This window comes from Arachis stenosperma, chromosome 9 (genome assembly GCF_014773155.1).
Source record: "Arachis stenosperma cultivar V10309 chromosome 9, arast.V10309.gnm1.PFL2, whole genome shotgun sequence".
Lineage (NCBI taxonomy): Eukaryota > Viridiplantae > Streptophyta > Magnoliopsida > Fabales > Fabaceae > Arachis > Arachis stenosperma.
In genome coordinates, this window is record NC_080385.1 from 9,004,189 (window position 1) to 9,028,753 (window position 24,565).

Below are 24,565 nucleotides of genomic sequence, written 5' to 3' on the forward strand. Positions count from 1 at the left end.
ATTCAATAGTCGCGTGGAGCACCTCAAATCCTTGGTTTGCTGTAAACAAAACAAAATAAGAGTCATTTAAATGAGCTATATTTATACTAGGAAAAATTGACTTGGTCTAAGATATATATATGTGCTTACATGGTATTTTTTTTCACCTTCGCTCTTGCTTGTCATTTTTACTGTAAGAAATAAAAAATATTGTTAATTGATAAAAATACCAGCCAAATAACAGTCACATACATCCAAATATCAGTCACATACATCCAAATACCAGCAACATACACCTAAATTCAGTCACATACACATTTATTATTTTTTCCATTACACGACATTATATGAGTTCAAAATGATATTCAAGTCAACCAAACATGCATACAATAATATTATATGCATACTCTTGAATACACTAGCACAAGCACAACAGCACTTGTTACACTTGAATACTCTTGATATATATACCAGTCACATACACCTGTATTTTTTTCGGATTACATGACATTATATGAGTTCAAAATAAAATTTAAGTTGAAAATGTCACTAGAAGTACAGTCCATTCGAATTCGATTGATATACACCCAAATATGAGTTCACTTGAAATACAGTACAAAGTTTATATGTATACAAACTCAGTTCAAAACATGCACAAAAACAGATGAAAAAATATGTTAAATCATTCACCAAAATTACGTAAAACAATATAAACGACTTGAACAGTTTCACCAAAACAGTAGTATCAACTTTAAACCAAGAATATATGATGAATCTACTTAATAAAAGAGAAATACGAGGATAAAATGCTTCACCTTTGAAATCAGAAAGAGAAATATGAAAAACTTAGAAGATCAGTGAAATAGTACATTCAATAATGTTTCTTCTTTCTCTTTGGTATTTTTTTATGGAGATTTTGATGTTTGCTTGTTGATTTTGTTGACTGATGGCGAAGAATTTGAAAGTTTCTTCAGCATTTTCGAATGTGCTTTGAATCTGGACAATTGTGGATTTGATTGAGGAAGAAGAAGAATCGTTCATAATGGTGAGTAGCGCGCCTTGGAAACGGTTGGGTAATGCGCATGTTTAACACGCTTGAGTTGGGTGAGAGTAGTTTTTGTTGGGTTTGGCCCAATTTATAAGACTTATAAGTCAAAAAGATTTGTATGTGTAGCATGACTATTAGATATAATCCCTTTATATTTCCCTCGGCATACTTTCATTAATTAGACACGTTGATTTAACTATACAAGATAATAATTCGAATATTTTTAAATTTTTATTAATATTTAAATGAATAATTTTTTTAAACAATACTAACTACTAAGTAAATAAATTATTTTTATAACTAAGTCTAATTAAGTCTATTTTTTTCTTATGCATTTCTCTTTTTTTTTTAATTAAAATTTGTTGTTATTAATCTTTAAGTTATTAAATCAACTTAGTTGAACTTAGTTATCAAAATAATTTGAGCATGTAACATCATTGATTAAATATATATATATTTTTATAAATGTAAAAAAATTTAAAAATTTAAAAGATAATTAAAAAATAACTTAGAACTCTTAATTATATTTCAACTACTCTATGCTAATCAACGCAAAGCCTTGGATGGTGAGAGGAAAGTGACCGAATATCATTGTTAACACATGGGATACCTTAAGGTACAAGTTTGGTTCTCATTATTTAACTTATTCTGACCAGTGACCAATTCTCAAGATAGCATCCTAACAAGTTCATAAGATCAGAGTCCACAATTTTGCAGCACTTTAATTTTCCTACCGTCTTCCATGATGTCAAATCAAGATAAAACTATTATTACCAACGACTATGATCCCGATAAATTAGCGTACGATGTTTTTCTTAGTTTTAGGGGAGAAGACACACGCTACTCCTTCACAGGTTTGTAAACTTAATTTAAGTGGAAGTATTAATTAATTAAAATTTTAAAAATTGTGATTTTTATTTTTAGATTGATTGCCATAATAAATTTTGTTATAATAGAATCTTGGTTAAAGATTTTTTTTTCTTTTCCTTCTTTTAAATGTTCATCAGAATGATAGTTTTGTATTTTCGATGAAATAAAAACAATAAAATGTCTTATATTTTTGAATGAGAAAAAGTCATCTTTATATGTGTTATTATCTTGTAATTTAATACGTTCCATCAAATATTAACATTAACGAATGAGATTAAGTCTTAATAATTTATAAATAATTACAATTATTATAATAAACTTGCAACAAGATGCTAATTCACACACGCTACTCTTTCACAGGTTTTCTCTACGATGCTCTATTCAGGAAGGGAGTGAGAGTGTTCATGGATGATGAAGAGTTGAAGGGAGGGGACCGAATCGCGCAATCTCTGGTGAATGCGATCCAGCAATCAAAGATTTCGATTGTTGTTTTCTCTGAGAATTATGCAACTTCAAGGTGGTGCCTTGATGAACTAGTGGAGATCGTTGAGTGTATGGAGTTGAAGAAGCGATTGTTGGTTTGGCCAATCTTTTACAAAGTGGCACCGTCTGATGTGAGGCATCAGAGAAAGAGTTACGCTGAAGCCATGGCTGCACATGAAGAAAGGTTCGGAAATGGATCTGTTAAGGTCCACAAATGGAGATCAGCTTTATCTCAAGTTGCTAACTTGAAAGGATGGTCTTACCAAACAGGGTACATTTCAGTTTTAATACTTTTTAATCACTTTTTCACTGATTTAAAATCAGTTAAGTTCTACCTACATTTATTTTTATGTAAAGTTGATAGCTAAAAACGGTTTGATTTGACCTATTTGACTAAATTATACGATTTTCAGTTATCAACTTCACATAAAAGTCACTGCACGAGAGTTTTCACTTTGAAATCTCTCCATGTGAACTTTATTTGCAATAATAACTCCATCCGACACAATTATCCAACCTATTTGTTTTCATAAAAAGAAAATAAAAATGTGGATAAAAGGCTAGTTGTATTTTTGTAGGTATGAATATGAATTTATACATGAGATTGTGAAAAGGGTGACTACTAAGTTACAGCATGAACAAGTAAATCTTGGAGAGCACCTAATTGGACACCAGTCTCGCATAGAAGAACTGAGGTCACTTTTAGACATTGAATCCCAAAGGACAGTTTGCATGCTAGGAATTTATGGAACAGGAGGAATTGGCAAAACAGCACTTGCCAAGGCTCTTTATAACACAATTATCCATAAATTTGAATGTTCAATCTTTCTTGAAGGTGTTAGAGAAAGATCAAACAGTTATATGGGCCTAGTAAATCTCCAAGAGGCTATTATATCTAAGCTATATGAAGGGGAAAATATAAAGTTGGAGAATGTTGATGATGGCATCACTAAGTTAAAAGATACATTGAAGCATAAGAGAGTTCTTTTGGTACTGGACGATGTTGATAGCGAGGATCAAATAAGAAATTTGGCAGGCGAGCGCAACTGGTTCGGTTCAGGGAGTAGAATCATCATAACAACGAGGGATAAACATGTGCTAAACATTGGTAAGGTTGAAAAGAAATTCGAGATAAAAAGGTTACATGATCATGAAGCTCTTCAACTCTTTTGCTTAAAAGCTTTCAAAATGAATCATCCTTTACCTGAGTATAAAAATGTGTCTAATCATGTAGTTCATTATGCCAAGGGCCTTCCATTAGCTCTAAAAGTATTAGGGTCTCATTTTGCTAATAAATCCATAAGGGAATGTGAATGTGCATTGAAACAATTCAAGAGGATTCAACAGAGGAACATACATGACATACTCAAGGTCAGTTATGATTGCTTAGAAGATGCCACAAAGTGTGTATTTCTTGACATTGCTTGCTTCTTTAAAGGGGCTAGCTTGCAATATGTTGAGAATGTTTTGGAGAAATGTGACCTTTTCCCATCATATAATATAGGAAGACTTGTTGATAAATCTCTGCTAGCTATTGAAAATGATTGCTTAATAATGCATGATCTCATTCAAGACATGGGCATAGAAATTGTTAGGCAAGAAGCACCATCAAAACTTGGTAAACGCAGCAGATTATGTTCTTATGAAGATGTTCTTAGAGTATTGAGGGAAGATTCGGTAAGAATTTTACACCTATATATGTATGATGAATTCTTGTTACTTTTCTTTTACTTGACATAATTTTGGTCCATGTAAATTTTAATCTAGGTCTCTTTCAGTCCAACATCTCAACAAACATTATAAATTAAAATTTCAAAAATACTTGGTTATACTCCCCAAAATTTTATGATAATTTGGTGTTAATACATTGAAAAAGGAAAACCGGAGGCAGAACTTCTGTTGTGGTTTGCGAAACTGTCTTTCATAACGACATTTAAGATGATTTTGAAGTCCCTTTATCTAACTGCACTGCAGATAATCTCTGTTAGCGGTAACTGAAAACCGTCGCGAAAAGACAAATCAAACCAGAATCGGGAGAACCATTACTTTAAGGTGAAGATTTATATCCAACTGTTTTTATATAAAATTAATAGTCAAAAATCGTTTAAAGATAATTTAGTCAATTCTGAGTTATCTAACAGTTTTTTATTATCAATTTTACACAAAAACAACTGCAGGTAAGTTTTCACCTTATTTTAAAAGTGAAAATTCACATGTAATTGTTTTCATGTAAGACTATTAGTTAAAAATTATTAGATGATTTGACATATTTGACTAAAAATAATGCTATATGATAAGCAAATATTATTATTTTTAACTAGCATTTGGGCAGCAATAATTTTTACCTATGTTTACAAACGTTTTGCACACAACAAGCATATAATTTGCTCATATATTTATCAGAATTTTGCACACATAAATCAATATAGTTTGTACCCAAATTTTTTAGAGTTTGCACATATAAATTAATAAAATTTATTTGTTAAAGATAATTTAGTGTTTGTGCTGGCCAAATGATGATAAAAATGTTAAAAATTGCTGGCCCTCAAAAATTTCTCTTTAACTAAATTATTATCTAAGACTTTCAACTATCAACTTCATATAAAGTTTTCATTTATTTTAAATCATTTAAACCAAATTATCATATTATTTTAGGAGTTTAAAACAAACATATTATATATATTACTGCAGGGGCCAAAAAGCTAAACATAACCTCATTAAGCCACTATGTATTTTGAATAATGCAACATTTAGGTTTGAGTTTACAAGATGAATTATATAGAACAAAAGAAATTTATTAACTAATGTAAAAAAAAAATTTCTTGTTGCTTTTTTTTCAAAGGGAAGCAGTAACATTGAAGGAATAATGTTGGACCCTCCTAAAGAAGAAAATGTAATATGGAGCGGCACTGCCTTTCAGAAGATGAATAATATTCGAATTCTGATTGTTCGAAATACACATTTTATACCAGAACCTAGTTATTTGCCGAATAGTCTAAGGTTACTCGAATGGGATAGGTATCCATCAAAATCTCTCCCATCAAATTTTCATCCTAAGGATATTGTTGACCTTAGCTTACCATGCAGTCAACTCAACTTGAAGATGGAACAATCATTTCAGGTAATTGATTTCTTGTTGATTTCTAACCAATTATCTCATAGATAAGGAAAGGGATTAGTTATCCTCTTTGACATGTTAAATAATTATCGGAAAAATTTAATTATGTTATCATAATTAACACTAATTATATCTCTTTAACTTGAGTTTTAAAAATCAATCACATAATTATAAATTTTTTTAGGAAAAGTTTAATAGTGAACAATAGATATGTCGGATGTTTAATTCAATAGGTATGCAGATGATTATATTCATTATTTTTAATTAGATGGTTATTTTTTTGATTCAATTTATTCATACACAGTTAACAATGACTGGATGTTCAATTTACTGGTTATCATAATGTTAAGGTTTATGAGGTAATTTGGGGTAGAGTATTTTTTACTTTATTGAGTCAATTCTAGAACACATTGTTCACATTGTTTACAAAAGTTAGTGTCTACTTAGCAAAATCGATTTTTTTAAATAAATCACAATGTATAATTTTTAACTTTTTGTTAAACTATTTAATTTATTAATCAGTTCTAGAAAAAAAAATAAAAAAGATAAAAACTGTTACGGCCCGGCCCAAGGAACCGACGGGTCGATCCGGCCCGAGCTCCACCCGACCCGGTTCCGCGTCCTTCAAACGACCCGGACACGTGTCCTATGCGACCCACATGCGGCCGCAGGACAGCGTCCTTGAGAATACGGGCCTGTCCTCATGAGGGGCCCATTACTGACATGTATATAAAGGGAAGATTGGCTCTTCCCCCGAGGTATGTCACCTTTCCATGTCATTTTTCCCCCGCCTGCACACCAGCTGACTTGAGCGTCGGAGTGTCTTTGCAGGTGGCACCCCCCTCTTATCACCTCTCTAGGACAAGTGCTCGTCTACTCGGCAAACCCGCAACCAACGCGACCAAAGCTAAGGCGTCCTCACCCATTCACTTGTACACCCGATCTGTCCGGAACCCGACACCCGAACATTGGCGCCGTCTGTGGGGACTCCTGCCTAAATGGAAGTCGTGCTGGGTCCTGGCGACCAAGCTCGAGCAGCCGGAGCGGAGGGGGCAGCCTCCGTCGCCTCGCTAAGGGGGCGGCGGAGGTCCCCCCAACAACAACACACGAGAACACGACCATTCGGGGGGACGGGCGGCGATAGCGCCATAATAATGCAGGAGCTACGCCACAGAGTCCAGAACCTAGAACGACAGCTGGCCGACCGGGAGCGGGATGGACGGTCTACCGACCCCAGCTATACCCCATCTCCCAGGAGCGAGGAGGAAGACTCTCACCGAAGCCGCCCGCGGCGTGCATCCGCATCCCGGACGGAAGCGGAGAGCACGCGGGAGAAGTCACCCGTAATGAGAAGACGAAATGACACGATCATCTACTCCCGCGGCGGACCGACCCGCCGAGCGGCAAGAGGTCGCGAAGACGGGGAAGGGAGGTCCGAGAGAACACGACAACCCGTGATAATGGGCGTCACCCCGTTCCACCGATCTATCCTCGAGGTTCGGTTGCCGAAATACTTCGACAAACCAACGGACATGAGGTACGACGGAACTCAAGACCCTCTAGAACACCTCACGGCCTTTGAGGCCAGGATGAATCTAGAAGGAGTTGGGGACGAAGTAAGATGCCGCGCCTTCCCGGTAACCCTAGCAGGGCTAGCGATCAGATGGTTTAACGGCCTCCCACAAGGTTCCATATACAGTTTCTCAGACATCAGCCGTGCATTCCTGGCCCAATTTACAACGCGGATCGCGAAGGCCAAGCACCCTATCAACCTTCTAGGGGTAACCCAGAGACAAGGAGAACCGACGAGGAGGTACTTAGATCGGTTCAACGACGAATGCTTGGAAATCGACGGCTTAACCGACTCGGTGGCCAGTCTCTGCCTAACAAACGGCCTCCTCAACGAGAACTTCCGAAAACACCTTACCACGAAACCGGTTTGGACGATGCATGAGATCCAGACGGTAGCCAAGGAATATATAAACGACGAGGAAGTTAGCCGAGTCGTGGCTGCTAATAAGCGGCAGTCCGGGTACAGCCAAGCTCGGCAACCAGGTGACGGAGAGAGATCAAAAGAAAAAGCCAGGGAGGAGGCATCAAACAAGGCACCTAGACCGTTCCCTCGGGTCGGGAAATTTACTAACTACACTCCACTCACTCTCCCCATCGTGGAAGTCTATCAGCAAATAGCTGAGAAGGGAATCCTACCGAAACCCCGACCACTTAAGGACCGTACGGGAGGAAATAAGAACCTCTATTGTGATTATCATAAGGGTTATGGCCATCAAACACAGGACTGTTTTGACCTGAAGGATGCACTAGAACAAGCGATAAGGGAAGGAAAGCTAGCCGCGTTCTCCCACCTCATCAGGGAGCCGAGAAGACGTTATCGAGATCAAGACGAAGAAGGCAAAACCCGATCGGCCAAACGGCGACAAGAACCCGAAGACAGAGACCACGGCCTCACTGTGATAAACGTGGTAACGGCCAAAAACGCCGCGCCGAAATCCCGGTCGGCACACAGGAAAGACGCTAAGGTTCTGACGGTCTCATCCCCGCCGGTGCAAAACTCTAAGAAGCCTCCCTCCATCTCTTTCGGCCCGGAAGACCAATGGTTCAACGACGCCCCGAAAAACCCCCCCATGGTCATTACGGCCAGAGTGGGAACCGGCCTCGTCAAGCGGATCCTTGTCGACACAGGAGCTGATTCAAATATCATGTTCCGCAATGTGTTCGACGCACTAGGGCTAAAGGATGCCGACCTGACGACTCACCAGCACGGGGTTATCGGGTTGGGCGACCACTTTATCAAAGCGGACGGAGTAATATCCCTACCAATCTCGGTGGGGCAAGCCCAAGGCCGAAGATCGGCGATGGCCGAGTTCGTAATCCTTCGAGATTCCACTGCCTACAACATCATCTTGGGAAGAAAAACAATCAACGATTTCGAAGCCATAATCAACACAAAGCTGCTAGTCATGAAGTTCGTTACCGATGACGGATCCATAGGGACCATAAGGGGGGACCTCGAGACGGCGGTCGCTTGTGACAACGCCAGCCTCTCCCTTAGAAGGAAGTCCAAGGAAGCATCCGGTGTGTTCCTAGCCGACCTTGATGCCAGGGTGGACGACAAGCCGAGGCCAGAACCAGAAGGGGATCTGGAGAAGTTTAGAATCGGTGACGACGTGGAAAAGTTCACATTCGTTAACAGGAACCTCCCACATGAGTTGAAGGAGCCTTTGATCGAAATGATAAGAGCCAACAAGGACTTGTTCGCCTGGACTCCAGCCGACATGCCGGGCATAGACCCAAAAATCATCTCACATCATCTAGCCGTCAAGGCGGAAGCACGCCCAGTGGCCCAACGGAGGAGAAAGATGTCGGCGGAAAGAGCAGAGGAGGTGGCCAGGCAGACGGCCAGCCTCCTAGAAGCAGGCTTCATACGGGAAGTGGACTACTCGACATGGCTCTCGAATGTGGTATTGGTGAGAAAACACAACGGCAAGTGGAGAATGTGCGTGGACTATTCTGACCTTAACAAAGCATGCCCCAAAGATTGCTTCCCCCTCCCTAACATAGATGCACTCGTCAATGCCGCGGCGGGATATCGGTATCTAAGTTTCATGGACGCCTACTCCGGTTACAATCAGATACCGATGCACCGTCCTGACGAAGACAAGACGGCGTTCATAACGCCGGGAGGAACTTTCTGCTATAAGGTAATGCCATTTGGCTTGAAAAATGCGGGGGCAACATATCAAAGGCTGATGAACAGGATATTCCACGACCTCATAGGGAAAACAGTTGAAGTCTACGTGGACGACATCCTGGCAAAAACAACACGACCTGACGACCTCTTGAACGACCTGGCGGGTGTATTCGCGTCCCTCCGTCAACACGGTATGAGGCTGAACCCCCTCAAGTGCGCCTTCGCCATGGAAGCCGGCAAATTCCTGGGATTTATGATAACTCAGAGAGGGGTAGAAGCTAACCCGGAGAAATGCCAGGCAATACTCCAGATGAAGAGCCCGGGTTGCATCAAAGACGTCCAGAGGTTGGCAGGGCGGTTGACCTCATTATCCCGATTTCTCGGAGCTTCGGCAACAAAGGCCCTGCCATTCTTTAACCTCATGAAGAAAGGGATGGCGTTTGAGTGGACGCCCGCATGTGAAGAGGCCTTTCGGCACTTCAAGAAAATCCTGGCGACACCACCCGTCCTCGGGAAGCCGAAGGACGGGGAACCACTATACCTGTACCTCGCCATAACAAGTGAAGCCCTGGCCGCAGTTCTGGTACGGGAGGACGGAAAAGCTCAACAGCCAGTCTATTTCATAAGCAGCGCCTTGCAAGGGGCAGAATTAAGGTATAGCAAGTTGGAAAAGCTAGCCTTAGCACTTCTAACTTCCTCACGAAGGTTAAAGCAGTACTTCCAGAGTCACCAAGTTGTCGTCAGAACGGACCAAGGGATCCGGCAAGTACTCCAAAAACCCGATCTGGCGGGAAGAATGATGACTTGGTCCATCGAACTCTCCCAGTATGACATACGATACGAACCCCGGCAAGCCATCAAGGCGCAGGCGATGGCGGATTTTCTAGTAGAAGTAACGGGAGATCCAAGCGAAGAGGTGAGTACACGGTGGAAGCTCCATATGGACGGAGCCTCCAACCAGACCTTCGGAGGTGCCGGGATCATCCTGGAAAGCCCGATTGGGGTTGTATACGAACAGTCGGTCAGATTCGAGTTTCCCATCTCGAACAACCAGGCAGAATATGAAGCCCTTATAGGAGGCTTAACCCTAGCAGCAGAAGTCGGTGCAAGAAGACTAGAAATATGCAGCGACTCCCAAGTCGTCACCTCCCAAGTAAACGGCAGCTACCAAGCCAAAGACCCTTTGCTACAAAAGTACTTGGAAAAGGTTAAGAGCTTGAGCCAAAAGTTCGAAGAGGTCACGGTCCACCACGTACCTAGAGAAAGGAACACACGGGCAAACCTCCTATCAAAGTTAGCCAGCACAAAGCCGGGAGAAGGGAACCGGTCTCTCATCCAAGGCATGACGAGAGAACCAGCAATCACGCTGCACGTGACAAGCCTAGGTCCTTCATGGCTAGACCCCATCACCGACTTCCTAGAACACGGCAAACTCCCTAGTGATGAAAAGGATGCGGCGAAATTGAGAAGGGAAGCGGCCAAATACGCCGTCATCCAAGGACAGTTATTCAGGAAAGGGCTCAACCAACCCCTACTGAAGTGCCTACACCCCGATCAGACGGACTACGTCCTCAGGGAAGTCCACGAGGGCTGCTGTGGGCACCACATCGGAGGCAAGGCCCTAGCGAGAAAACTGATCCGAGCCGGATACTATTGGCCATCGATGATGGCGGACTCCAAAGAGTTTGTCAAAAAATGCGTAAAGTGCCAACAGAACGCCAACTTTGCCAGGGCGCCGGCCTCCGAGTTAAGCTTGCTGACGACCTCCCGACCATTCTCTCAATGGGGAGTCGACCTCTTAGGGCCCTTCCCAGTCGGCCCGGGGCAAGTCAAATACCTCATAGTCGCAGTCGACTACTACACCAAATGGATGGAAGCCGAGCCGCTAGCCAGCATATCCTCGTCCAATTGCAGGAAATTCATGTGGAGGCAGGTGATAACGCGATTCGGGATACCGGAGGTCGTCATCTCGGACAACGGCACGCAATTTACTGACAAAAAGTTCACGGAATTCCTCAACAGCCTGGGCATAAAGCAAAGGTTCTCTTCGGTGGAACACCCTCAGACGAACGGACAAGTGGAGTCCGCCAACAAGATTATCCTTTCAGGGCTAAAAAAGAGGTTGGACAATAAAAAGGGTGCTTGGGCCGACGAACTAGCATCGGTTCTCTGGTCCTACCGAACAACTGAACAATCCTCCACTAAGAAAACTCCTTTCCGACTAACGTACGGGGTGAACGCAGTAATACCCGTAGAGATCGGTGAACCGAGTCCACGGTTACTTTTGAAAGGAGTGGAAGAAACCGTGGAAAAAGACCTGATAGATGAAGCCAGGGAAATGACCCATTTGACAGAAACAGCACTTAAACAAAAAATGGCTCTGCGCTACAACACCAAAGTGCTCAAGAGGGAATTCGAGCCGAACGACCTCGTCCTGAGGCGAAACGATATCGGCCTACCAACCCCCGGAGAAGGCAAGCTAGCGGCGAACTGGAAAGGCCCCTACAGGGTCAAAAAAGTGATGGGAAAAGGAGCCTTCAAGTTAGAAAGGCTTGACGGCAAAGAAGTCCCGAGAACATGGAACGCGGACAACCTAAGAAGATTCTACTCCTAGAGGATGGCCCGACAAACCGACCAATCTAGCTAAGTTGTTAATTTGCAAATTTAAGTTTTGAACTTTTCATAGCGACTTACGAGTCCTTTACACGATTACCGAATAAGATATACTTGTGCAAATTTTCTCTTCTGTTTTGTCACTCAATTCTCCAGATAAACCATCCCACCACGACCAACGACGACGCGCGACCCCGGGACTGATCACCCCGGGAACCCGTCAACCACCGTTGTAACATGACTACGCGAAAGGCCACGGGCCGTTAATATAAATGGCGACAACAAACCAAAAACGGTTAATAGAAACGATAACACGACCAGACGAATAAGAAAAAGCTTATCACGACAACACGAGCAAACGACTAAAAAGGTCATTGTTCACAAGCCAAAATAAAACGGCTAAAATCAAATCGTCATAAGCCAAAACGGCTAAAATTAAAATTGTTCACAAGCCAAAACAAAACGGCTAAACAAAAACTTTAAACAGAAGATTCATTTCTTGGGGACGTTGACAACTTTGCCATCCTGAATGACTTTGAGAACACCAATCGCCGACGTATCAAACTCGGGAGCAATGACTTTGACCTGAGCCTTAAGAGCCTCGTCGGTCGCCAAAATCGCACCCTTACCCTGCTTCAAGACATCTTTGTATTTAGCCTTCCACGTTGCCAATTCGGCCTCCACGGCCTGCTTTTCCTTCTCCACCTCGGCCACCCGTTTCTGCGCCGCGCCTACCTGGCTCTCCAAAGTCATCTCACGTTCGACAAGGCGAGAAACCGTGGCGTCCGAGTCTTTTAACTTCTTCTCAGCGGTGGCAGTTTTCTTCTCGGCAGCAGTGGCCTTCTTCTCCGCGGCGTCAAGTTTCTCATTCAATTGGGTCAACTGCTCCCGGAGAGTCTCGACTTCACTCTTCAGCTAATTGTTAGCCTTCCCACTAGATTCCAACCTTCTGCGGAGGGACTCCATCCCGGACAGCTCAAACTCGGCCTTCCGGGCTATCACGGCGCCCCGCAAAAGAGTGCGGTACATCCACCTCGCCTGCCCGGCAAGGGAAGACTCGTGGAAATACTCCTCAGTACCAGGGATCAGCTGGGAATCTATAAAGTTCCCGGCATCAAAATTCCTCTCCATGACGGTAAGGGCCCCTCAGGACTGGAGGACATCTTCCTTTTCCTCTTAGGGTTAGGGACCTCCTCCACCCCGTCATCGACATCAGGGGCAGGCGTCGAACCCCCGGTGCCTATCACCTCGCGGAAGGGAAAGGCATGAGCCGTTTTGTCACCCTCGACCTGGGGAGCTTGGGTCGAGGTCCCGGTCCCGTCAACCGTGGCCTCCTGCACGGAAGTAGTTTTGTCCTCCGATGGAATTGTAGACTTCTCGGCGGCAGACTCCTCATTGTCCCCTTCGTCGTCACTGGTACAGAGGAAAGTTTGGAATAAGTTGGGAAGACCCGTCACCGACGCGGACATCTCCACTGCAGGAAAGCAAAGAAGGTCGGTCAATCGCCACAAAACATCAATAAAAGTAAAAACGTAAAGGGTAAAGTAAAAGTTTCTCACAAATATAATTACGACCGGCCTCCCGGTCACCCATAAGGAGATGGGGATTTACTTGATTCTTCCCAAAGACTGCCATCAACACCTCGGCAATCTGCCTATCCACCGCCGACATACCTCCATAAGTAACCTTAATAAAGGCGTTTGACCCTGCTCCGAAACTCCAATAGGTCGGAATAAGGCGTACCCCCTCTAATGACAGCCAAAAGGGATGACGACCTTTGACAGGGCGGACCTTGAAATATTTGTCCTTAAACCCATGATAGGAATCTTCAAACAAACCGAAAATCCTCCAACCCTGGGCAGACCGGAAGGACATGAACCCCTTTTTGTGTTTCCCCTCCTTTGAAGGGTTTGTGAGGTTGAAAAAGAAGAGAAAAACATCTACGGACACCGGCAGCTCGAGGTACTCACAAACCATCTCGAAACAGCGAATCGAGGCCCAACTGTTCGGATACAACTGCGACGGCGCCACGGAAATTCGACTCAAAAGCGCCATTTGAAAGGCTGAGAACGGAATACGAACTCCGACTTGGGTGAACATGGACTTGTAGAACCAAATCCAGTCGGTGACTCGGGGGTGTTGGAAGTTGATTTCATACAATCGCTCGTGAGGAGCCGGGACAAAAACGTCATAATTGGCTTCCTCGTCGGTCCCTCCACACAAGTATTCGGCTTGTCGGAACTCGGTGAGCTCCTCCTCGCCCATTTGGTTAGGCGAATCCTTCACGTCGGAAACGACCCAAGCATAGGGATCGTACGCCGCGGGGTTAACGGAAGCCCGGGAAACCGTGCGAGCCATACCTACATGGGGGGACCATCCAGTCAGTCTAAGAGATCGGTTGCTCAGGCCGAATACAGACACTACCCCCCACGACTCCCCGACTAAGGCCAAACGAGACTAAAGCACGAAAAGGACAAGAAAAACCTACCCTGGAATGGTACTTTCCCCCCTAACACATCTAGTCACAATTTAAAAAGATACGCAACAACAGCAAAAAACCAAACAACAAACATGCAAAAATAATGCATAAAAGGGAGAATGATTCGAAAGTTACCTGAATTAGTGGAAGGAGGACGGAGCAGTTGATAAAGAAAGGTGCGAAGGGAGAGGCACACAACAGCGCTGCAAAGAAATGTTGAGGTTTGAGAGCGAGAAGAAGGCAGAGAAAGGAAGATACAAAAGAAAGAAAGGAGTACCAAAACTGGCCTGTTTAAAAACTACCCCCCCAGGAAGCGCGAAACGTCTGGGGGCAGAATGGTCTTTTCAGCAAGGGTTTTCCACCCCATTATGAGCATTTAATGCTCGGCACTGGAAACGATGCGACAAAACGGTTGCTTGTACAACCAAAGGACACGCGCGTTAGGGGCATATCCTTATCACGAACGGCCGACCAGACGATCCCGGATGAGAGGCGAGACAACACGCCATTGATAGCTCCCACAACTACCATTGGCGCGTGGGGGCACTGTTACGGCCCGGCCCAAGGAACCGACGGGTCGATCCGGCCCGAGCTCCACCCGACCCGGTTCCGCGTCCTTCAAACGACCCGGACACGTGTCCTATGCGACCCACACGCGGCCGCAGGACAGCGTCCTTGAGAATACGGGCCTGTCCTCATGAGGGGCCCATTACTGACATGTATATAAAGGGAAGATTGGCTCTTCCCCCGAGGTACGTCACCTTTCCATGTCATTTTTCCCCCGCCTGCACACCAGCTGACTTGAGCGTCGGAGTGTCTTTGCAGGTGGCACCCCCCTCTTATCACCTCTCTAGGACAAGTGCTCGTCTACTCGGCAAACCCGCAACCAACGCGACCAAAGCTAAGGCGTCCTCACCCATTCACTTATACACCCGATCTGTCCGAAACCCGACACCCGAACAAAAACAAACATAAACCAAATCACGCTCTGAGTTCTTAAATCTGGTCTTTCAGGTATAACAGTCGCGTATTGTTGTGCTGTATATATATGTATGCTCATTAATAGTTACAAATTTGAATTCTTTGTATTGATTTTTGTTTGGTGCAAGGAATCATATTAAAGTAGTTCTAGCACATGTTATCCCAATTATTGTAACTATAGTGTTATTTACCTTTGCATATGTTCTATATCGTCATGGGAAAGCAAGCAAGAGATGTGAATCGTTCAACCTCCTTGACATACATGTTCTTTTTAGTTTTTTAATTTTTTTTAGTTGGAATTGAATAATAAATTCGATGATTTGAAAAAAAAAAATAAAAATTAAGATTTTTTTTAGACTTTTGTACTTTATAGAAAAAGTTTTAATATAGTTGAATAACTTAGTTTTTAAAACTCATTAAATAAATTATTAGTGTTAATTACAGTGGCACAATTAAATTTATCTAATAATTATTGAATAAATCATAAAAGATAACTAATTTTATGAGAAATTAGTTATAAATTACTTATTTTTATAATTCTGAAATTAAAAAAATGTTATAATTGAATTATTATCAGTTATTAAAAGAATTTGCAAAAATTATGAGAAAATCCTTATTTTCTAAAAGAAAAAATATCAGGTAAATAAATATAATCTAGTCCAATCAAATTTTTTTTATGTCTTTCTTTTTTTCTCAATTAAAATTTTTTGTTATCAATTCTTTAAGTTATTTAATCAATTTGATTAAAAGTTTAGTTAGCAAAATAACTTTTTTCCCATAAATAATAGAAATATTTTATTCAATAAAAAAATAAATATAAAGATAATTTACCAAAATAAATTGTTTATCTTTCAATATTATCATAATATAACATTTGTAAATTGAAGACGCAAATACATCTTTCCTATTTCTATAGAAACCACGACTGGGATATGGTGGATTATGATTTAGACATAATAAGCAAGGTTGCGAAAATCGGACCGGTTATTGAACTGGTTAAATGGTTCAATCGGAATTCAACCGGTTTAATTAAATATATAATAAATTTTTTTAAAAAATTAACTTCCCCATATGTAAACCTCTGTAAGTCACTCAAGTCACTCTCCAGAACATCCAAACCATGTACCCAACCTAAGAATCATACTCAATCAAATCATATGAAGCCATATAATAATTTCAATGCAGAATTGTAGCAATATTTTTATTTTGAAACAATAACAGTAAAACAACAATTCACCAAAACAAATATAACATTTTGGATCTAAAAATAATCTCAGCAGAATTAATAAATTAATAAATTATACAATTGAATTTATAACTCCATATCAATAGAATTAATTCAAGATCAACGGATTGAATTCAAATAAAAATTCAAAATATTAATATCTCAATTCAACAGAATCATCAATAATACATATGCATATTCAGAATAAAATTCAAATTTCAGAGTTATAGAGTCAGAGAGATAGAATCAGGAAGAGTTAGAGACTGAGACTTGAAACCTGAGAGGATTGAAGGCTTGAAGCAAAGAAGAAGAGACTTGAACAGTATTATCTTATGGCTGTGAATTACTTTGTGATTGTTCCATCTGTAATAGTCAGAAAATCAAAAAAAAAACTAAATGGTGTTTTTAAGCACTTAAAATTGATCCTTTAGGTAATTTTTAAAGTAATGGCAATACTTACAAAGTAGAGTGTTACAGCAGATACATAATGGGGATTTTAAGCAATTACTGAACTTGAAAATAAACAATGTGAGAGATTGCCATCTCATTGTTTGTGTCTTTATCTCATTGTTTCTGTCCTTTCTTGTTCAGATAAGAAGTTATTTCTCAAATCAAATTCTACTCTAGTAACTGTCTTGGTATCAGACTCTGAGTGTTATCATTATGCTAACAAAGTGCCTTAGCTTAATTGGATGCAATATCTATAGTGAAAAAATAACCTTAGAAAACCATGAACAAATAAATAACTTAGCAACTAAAATTATGAAACAGCAAATAAATAAATCATGAAAAAATAACCTCAGAAAATTAAAAATTAAAATCATGAACAAAAAATCAGAAGGCAGCGAGGAGGAATAAGTGAATATCAGAGTATTACTTACCGACAGCGAGTAACGGCGACGAAGGAGGAGGCGAGCTCGGCGACGAAAGAGGACGCGGTGGTGGTGGCTATGCGACTGCTTGATCCTCGTCGCTGCTGTGGCTGTGGGATGCGGTGGCGATGGCGGTGGGTTGCTCGATTGGTGGTGGTGGCTATGCGACTGCGAAGAGAGGAGGGATGAGTTGCTGTGGGTACTGTTTCGGTGATTCCTCTTCTGGGTGATAAGGTGATTAGGGTTCAGCAGTTCAGCTTCGTTTACTTTAGCCTTTCTTTTGTTTTTTTTAAAGAGACAAAACGACGCTGTTTAGGGGTTTTACTTTCAAACCAAAAATTCGCTAAAAAATCGGACAGTTCTACCGGTTCACCAGTTAACCGCCGATTCAACCGATTTTTTTTCGATTTTTTGCCAAGCGGTTTCTAGTCTTATCCGAACCAGCTAGGTGATCGGTTTCCGGTTAATTCGGTTGAACCGGCCAGTTCGGTTCGATTTTCAGAACCATAATAATAAGAGTGTAGCAGTTTACATTGGATATGAGTGTGAAAAGAAACTGCTACATCCCACTAGCGTTTATGATGGAATGCTTAAAAGGCATAAATTGCGGTACCTTTTAAGCATTCCATCCGAAACCGCTAGAGGGTGTAGCGATTTCTTCTTACACGCTAAACCGTTACATCTTTACCGCGGTTTTCGTTCAAATCATAATCCACCATACTCCTATTGCGGTTTTTATAGAAATAAAAAAAATACATTTGCGTCTTCAATGTATAAATGTTGTATTCTGTTAATATTAGAAGACAAATAATTTATTTTAGTAACTTACCCTAAATATAATGTCAAAAAAATAACGCTTTTTAAAAAATATTATTAAAATAACAAAAAAAAGAAAAGTATAGGTAGACAATAATGAAAATATTAAACAACGTGAACAATAGATATATCGGATGTTCATTTCACTAGGTGTACGAATAGTTATTCTAATATTAAGATTTAGGTGGATAATTTAGAAGTTTAGTGTATCTTTATTTTATTGGTAATTCTTCATGTTGTTCAAGAAAATCATTGATTACCTAGCATAACTCCACAAAAAATACAACCTTAATTTTAACCACACTATAGTCATAGTAACATGGTCACACTAAAATCCACCCATAACACATTCTAAATCATATGTGATTGTTGCTAACGAGTTTAATTTATTTTGTTGCAGAAAATGTTGCATTTGACATACATGAATTTGTCAATGTGCCAATTCATAACCCATTTTCCTGATGCGTCTGGTGTTCCGAACTTGAAAGAACTTAAGCTTAACTACTGTCAAAATCTGATTGCCATTCATCCCTCAGTTGGTTTTCTTATAAAGCTCAAACATCTAAGCGCATGTCATTGCATGAATCTCAAACATTTCTCACCAACAATGTGGTTGCCATCTCTACAATATCTCAACCTTGATTCCACAAGTATTGAGTTCTTCCCACAAACAGAGAAACCAATGCATGAGCCACTAGAAATCACCATGCAAAATGATCGAATTAAGGAGCTTCCAAGTTCCATTAGTAATCTAATGGGACTTAGAAAATTATACATACGATTCAAAGGGCTTGTTCCTGGAGGCTTACCAAAGGATCTATTCATGTTGCTAGAGATGGTATCTTTCTCTATTTTCGATTCTCCTAATGTCGGAGAATCATTCAAAAGATTCCTAATAGATAAACCAGGATGCTATTCTCCTTTGAGATTGTTGAATTGTAGTGCTTGTGGTTTAACCGATGAAGATCTTCACGCTATTCTATGTTGTTCTCGCAACTTGGAAGAGTTATATGTACCTTGGAATGAATTTGTGTGCCTCCCAACCATCATTAAGGAATCTTCTAAATTGAGATATCTTTGTGTAACTAAGTGCAAGAAGCTTTCGGAAATACCAGAATTGCCATCAAGTATAAAAAATGTAGAAGCAAAAGATTGCCCGATCTTGTCTTCAAAAGCATCTGAGTTGTTATGGTCTCAGGTTAGAATATTCTATTAAACTATCGTAACATTTTTCTTCTTACAAAACTTTATTTTTTTTGTTTATTTAATTTATTTATTTTTGTATGCGAATCACCATGATCTACGTATAACGTGTGTGATTAGCGGTATTTTTGTAAAGACTCCGATACTTGAGTAAATAAGAAAGTCAGGTAGAGGAGTTATGAGTTTAAATCATTCTTTCTACTGTTACGGAAATTTATAAAAAACTTAGAGGCTAGATCCTAGTCCAAGTTGAACTCTTAGAAGTTCTTTCTAGAAATGTAAGCAATTACTAGATTGGGAACCAAATTATGTTAGATCATGGGGCTGGAAAGCTTGGTCCCAAGCTTGGAGAGAGATTCTTGTGTCCAGGCCTACCTGGCTTGAGCCGTAAGTCAGGTCGAGTCTTAGGGGAGTAGATCCTCTCCAGTAAAAAAAATTAGATATTGTCAAGTGTTTAATCTAACTCTTTATTGTTTTCTCTTTCTTATTTAATTTGGTCCCACTTATAGAATTAAAAGTGAGAGATCACACTTTATTCTCTCAAGTATTTTTTTCACTGAAGACAATCCATTCCCGAATCCTAGCAAACCAGGTTTGTCCTAAGTCATTTGGCAAACAAAAAATTTATATATCACCTACACATTGAATAACGTGACCTAAATTTGTCGATATTAGAATTTACATATCACCTACATATTATAATGCCACTAAAATACTGTTTACATATTAAAATCAGCTGTTATATATTTATGTTTAAATATATATAGTTTACTTTAATTTTTTATTTATATTTTATATTTTAATATATATTTTAGGATAAATAACTAAAATAATCAGCTGTTATATATTTTGTAGTTTCTATTACTATTATTAGTAGATTAATGGTATGTACTACTACTTCTTTTATGTTGACTTATCTTGTAGTTTAACAAAATGAGAAGTATCAGATTAATTAAGATCATAAGTTCTTTAATTTAATAATTAGTACACATCTTTACTTAACTATTTGAACTTTTAGAAGAAACAGTTTAAAATATTTAATTTCAATATTATAATGTATAAAAGAAAACTAAAGTCACTAATGGTTATGAAGAGAGATGAGGGGGAAAAAAGGGTTATAGTACATTAGAACTTTTATATGGGTTATGATAGGTAATTAATGATTTTTTTAAACAATATGAACAATGAGTTTTAAAATTGGTCCAATTCAAGTAAAAGACATTACACCTCCAAATTACTTACATAAATTCTAATATTAGAATAACTATTCGCATACCTAGTGAATTGAACATCCGATGTATCTATTGTTCACATTGTTTAATATTTTCATTGTCTATCTATACTTTTTCTTTTTATATATGAAATAAGTACTTACGATGGGACAGAAGCACGAGAAAGCCAGAACATTTGCGGTGGTTTGCAAGTAATGACAGGGATTGCGAGGAGTAGGGGTGGGATACGATGGGGGTGTGGAAGAAGGACTTATGGTTGTTGAAAGTTAAATTTAAAATAAAAATTATATTTAATTAATATAAAATTTAAATTTTAAAATTAAAATTAAGTTCTATATTTTAACATACAGTAGTGTTAGGACTTAGGAGGTTAATATATTTTATGATTTTTAGTTATCAATTAGTTATTATTAGTATTTAATAGTGTTAGGGTTAGTATATTTTGTGATTTGTAGTCATTAATTAGTCATTATTAATATTTTTAATAGTATGAAATTACATCTAATAATGTGGAATTACACACTTTTTTCTAATGGTTAAATGTAAGCTAGATTTTAACGAAAGTGCTGGTCCCTTAGACTTTTTCTTTAACATATTGTTTATGTCGTTCAAAAAATTGTTGATCCATGTACTTTCTCTTAGAATTTTTATAGAAAAAGTCTAAGAGATCAGTACTTTTATTAAAATCTAGCTAGCAATAGAAAAATAGTATGTAATCTCATACTGTTAGATATAATCTTACACCATTAAAATATTAATAATGATTATAAATTACAAAATGTGTTGGCTCTCTAACACTACTGATTCTTGTATATGAAATAAGTTAAGATGGGACGTTTGGCCATTATGTATGAAATTTGGAGTTAAACCCCACTTTAGTTTTACAGATTGGCGAGTTGCACTAATTTGGTCTCCGACTTTTTAATTGCTATAATTTGGTCTCCCAAATTAAAAAAAGTGCATTAATATAGTTTCTCGTGTATCTTCTATCGTAAGAGACCAAATCAATATAATTCGCCAATCTCAATAACTAAAGTGGGCTTAACTCATGAAATTTGATGTGGAATTACATTTATATTTACTCAGTCAAAAAAAGGGGAAAAGAAAAAATGTGCATTTAATCGAGAAATATCGAGTTATGATACAAGGTAGACAATGACTAACTGTTATTTTTTTTTTTCCTTTCGAATGTGACAGGCTTTAAAGGAAGTATACAGGCTAGAAATCATAATGCCAAAAATAACAATGATTCCAATTTGGTTTGACCACTGTAATGAAGGGGGAGTTGTGTCATTTTGGGCTCGTCAAAAGTTTCCTGTTCTTGCTGTAGCGTTTATCTTGAAGGAGAAAGCATCCATGGGCTCCGCAAATTTGTACATTAATGGTTGCAACGCTCGTCAGTTTATTAGTAATAACTATTATTGCCCTTACGTTAATGCAGAGCATGTGTTGCTATTTGACCTACGCAGTTTGTTTAAGGATGATGAGGAGTGGAGATTCCTCGATACCTTTCTAATCTATGAATGGAACTATGTGGAGGTTAAATATGAATGTGACAATTTGCTTTTAAATGATGTGGTTGGAATGTCTAATGTAAGTCACTGTGGAGCTTATGTGTACAAGGGACAATCAAACATGGAGGATATTCAATTTCAGTGTCCTTATTCAACAATGTAGGGAACAATAAGATCGGTAATCCCCAGATGATGAAGCCTTTGGTGAGGACATGAGCTGAGGAGACCATAATTGCCTTAGATTTGAGATTCATGTAAAGTTTTGCTGTTGGCTAGTTGATTTCTACTCCATCACTTGTTTGAACAAATCAACATGTCGCATGGTTAGTTATATAACAATATCTTGTTTTATTTTTTTTTTTTTGTAACTGATGAGATCCTCCAAAGAGAATGATTGAATTGTCTTTTATTAGGGGTGGAAAAATGTCAGTTGACTTACTAGGCTAGTGTGGACCTTGGCCTGTATTTGGCCTGATTTAATAGAAAATAGGCCCAAACTCAAATTATTAAAAAAGCCTATGTTCTTTAAAAGTAAAAATGCAATTGGAAGGATTTAAATTTGAATATTCTATAATATTAAAATACTTTTATTCACTAAGTCATTTATTTCTTTAATTATATATGTGTATTTTTTAATATTTTTAATCTTTTAAGCTGAAATATCAAAAGTCAATCAAATAAAATAATTCTAAATTATATCTTAAATTTAATTATTTATTTAAAAAAAAGGCCTATTGACAGGCTTCATGTCAGACCAAATATAACAACAGGTCAGACTCAGTACTCATTAAAAATCCTATACCACGCTACGGGCCAAGTTTAGGCCAGTATACTCTACAGTCATGCTACACATACAAGTTTTTTTGGCTTACAAGTCTTACAAGTTGGGCCAAACTCAACAAAAATTACTCTCACCCAACTCAAGTGTGTTAAACACGCATGTTACCCAACCGTTTCCTGTAACACCCTACCACACATAATATTATGCTTAAGTCATAAAGTTAAGGTGGTAAGGTATTACGACTTCTAAAAGTAAAAATGTATAAATATATAATAATAATAGTTGAAAGGAATTCATATCGAGGAGCCTGTGAAGAAAAGTCTAAAACACAAATCGTAATGCTCACGTAAACGAAAACTTGCGTACGAAGAAAACTAAAGTTCATAAACCTAACTATATAGAAAGTAAGAGCAGAGAGTGAAGGATACAGAATAACAAGCTCCTAACTCAGTCTGCGAAAGTAAGGCTGGCCGGAGAGTATTTACATACATATATACATACCCCCAAAGTTTCAAAATATAAAGATAAACCCTAATTCTCCATAAACCTCTCAGAGGTACAAAATAAAGTAGCTGCTCGGAGAATTAAGTACATATATAAACATAAATTGTACATCAAAATAAAACCTAGAAAATCGCTCCGCTACAGGAGTCCAGATGCCTACCGAGAAGCCTCTTGACCTGCATCTGAAAAACAACAATACAGTATGAAATGAAAACCGGAGGTTTTCAACATGGTAAAGGTGCCACGCACATAAGATATAAGGTCCTAAGAATGCCAGAAGCAATCCTAGAATGCCGACACTCAGATTATAAAACTTAAATAACTAAAACAGAAACCATGAATAAGGGTGGTTCTCTAAGACTTTCTAAACTTAACCATTTCCTTAAATCTGACTAAACCTAACCAGAACCCTAAATCTCTTTGTCTTTCCTCTGTTCCTCTGTTTCCGACGAAATTACAAGGACAAACAAGCAAATAAAAGCAAACACAAATAATTCACAATTAATACATATAATTATAACAAATAGTAGAGTATGATCACGTAAGCAATCCCAAATAATTCACAAGCAAGCAAATCATACAATATGCACATGATGTATGCCTGTCCTATGGCTGTTAATATCAACGGTCGGTTATGTAGCCAGCCTGACATGTCCTCAAGCTCAAAATACACCATGGGGAGAATCTCCAAGTTGACATGGGGGAAAGAACACCCCAAGCTCAATAATATACATGGGAGGAGTCCCAAGCTGACATGGGATAAGAGACAGCACCCCAAGCTTAAAAATTAAGCATGGGAAGAATTCCAAACTCAATATTATCCATGGGACGAGTCCCAATCTGACATGGGGAGACGACACCCCAAGCTGACATGGGGGAGACAACACCCCAAACTCAATATTACTTAATCTTTAACTTACATATGCATCTCTGGCATACTCGCAACATTATACAACCCAATTTACTTTCTCCACATTCTCATTTTTTCCGCAACATTCAATTCATCATTCCACTACTCAAAACCAATCAATCCATATCCAAAGCAATCATGAGATATCAATGAAACAACAATAACAATTTCATTTCCAACATCCTCACTAAATCACCATCAACCACAAGCAATAGTCATCATTTTCTT

General features: G+C 39.2%; 1 protein-coding gene across 2 annotated transcripts; it reads left to right on the forward strand.

The window, feature by feature from the left end:
* The first annotated feature begins 1,686 nt into the window (after positions 1-1,686).
* On the forward strand, positions 1,687-22,648 carry LOC130948668 (disease resistance protein RUN1-like). 2 transcript variants are annotated; one of them, XM_057877507.1, is made up of 7 exons: positions 1,687-1,881; positions 2,258-2,651; positions 2,959-3,488; positions 3,615-4,057; positions 5,223-5,501; positions 18,594-19,391; positions 21,826-22,648. In XM_057877507.1, exons 1-7 carry the CDS (start codon positions 1,770-1,772, stop codon positions 22,303-22,305), a joined length of 3,036 nt encoding a protein of 1,011 aa, XP_057733490.1. In that variant the 5' UTR covers positions 1,687-1,769; the 3' UTR covers positions 22,306-22,648. The 2 variants fall into 2 exon arrangements, with proteins under 2 accessions (XP_057733490.1, XP_057733489.1); XM_057877506.1 differs by having other exon boundaries at positions 2,959-4,057.
* Positions 22,649-24,565: the final 1,917 nt, after the last annotated feature.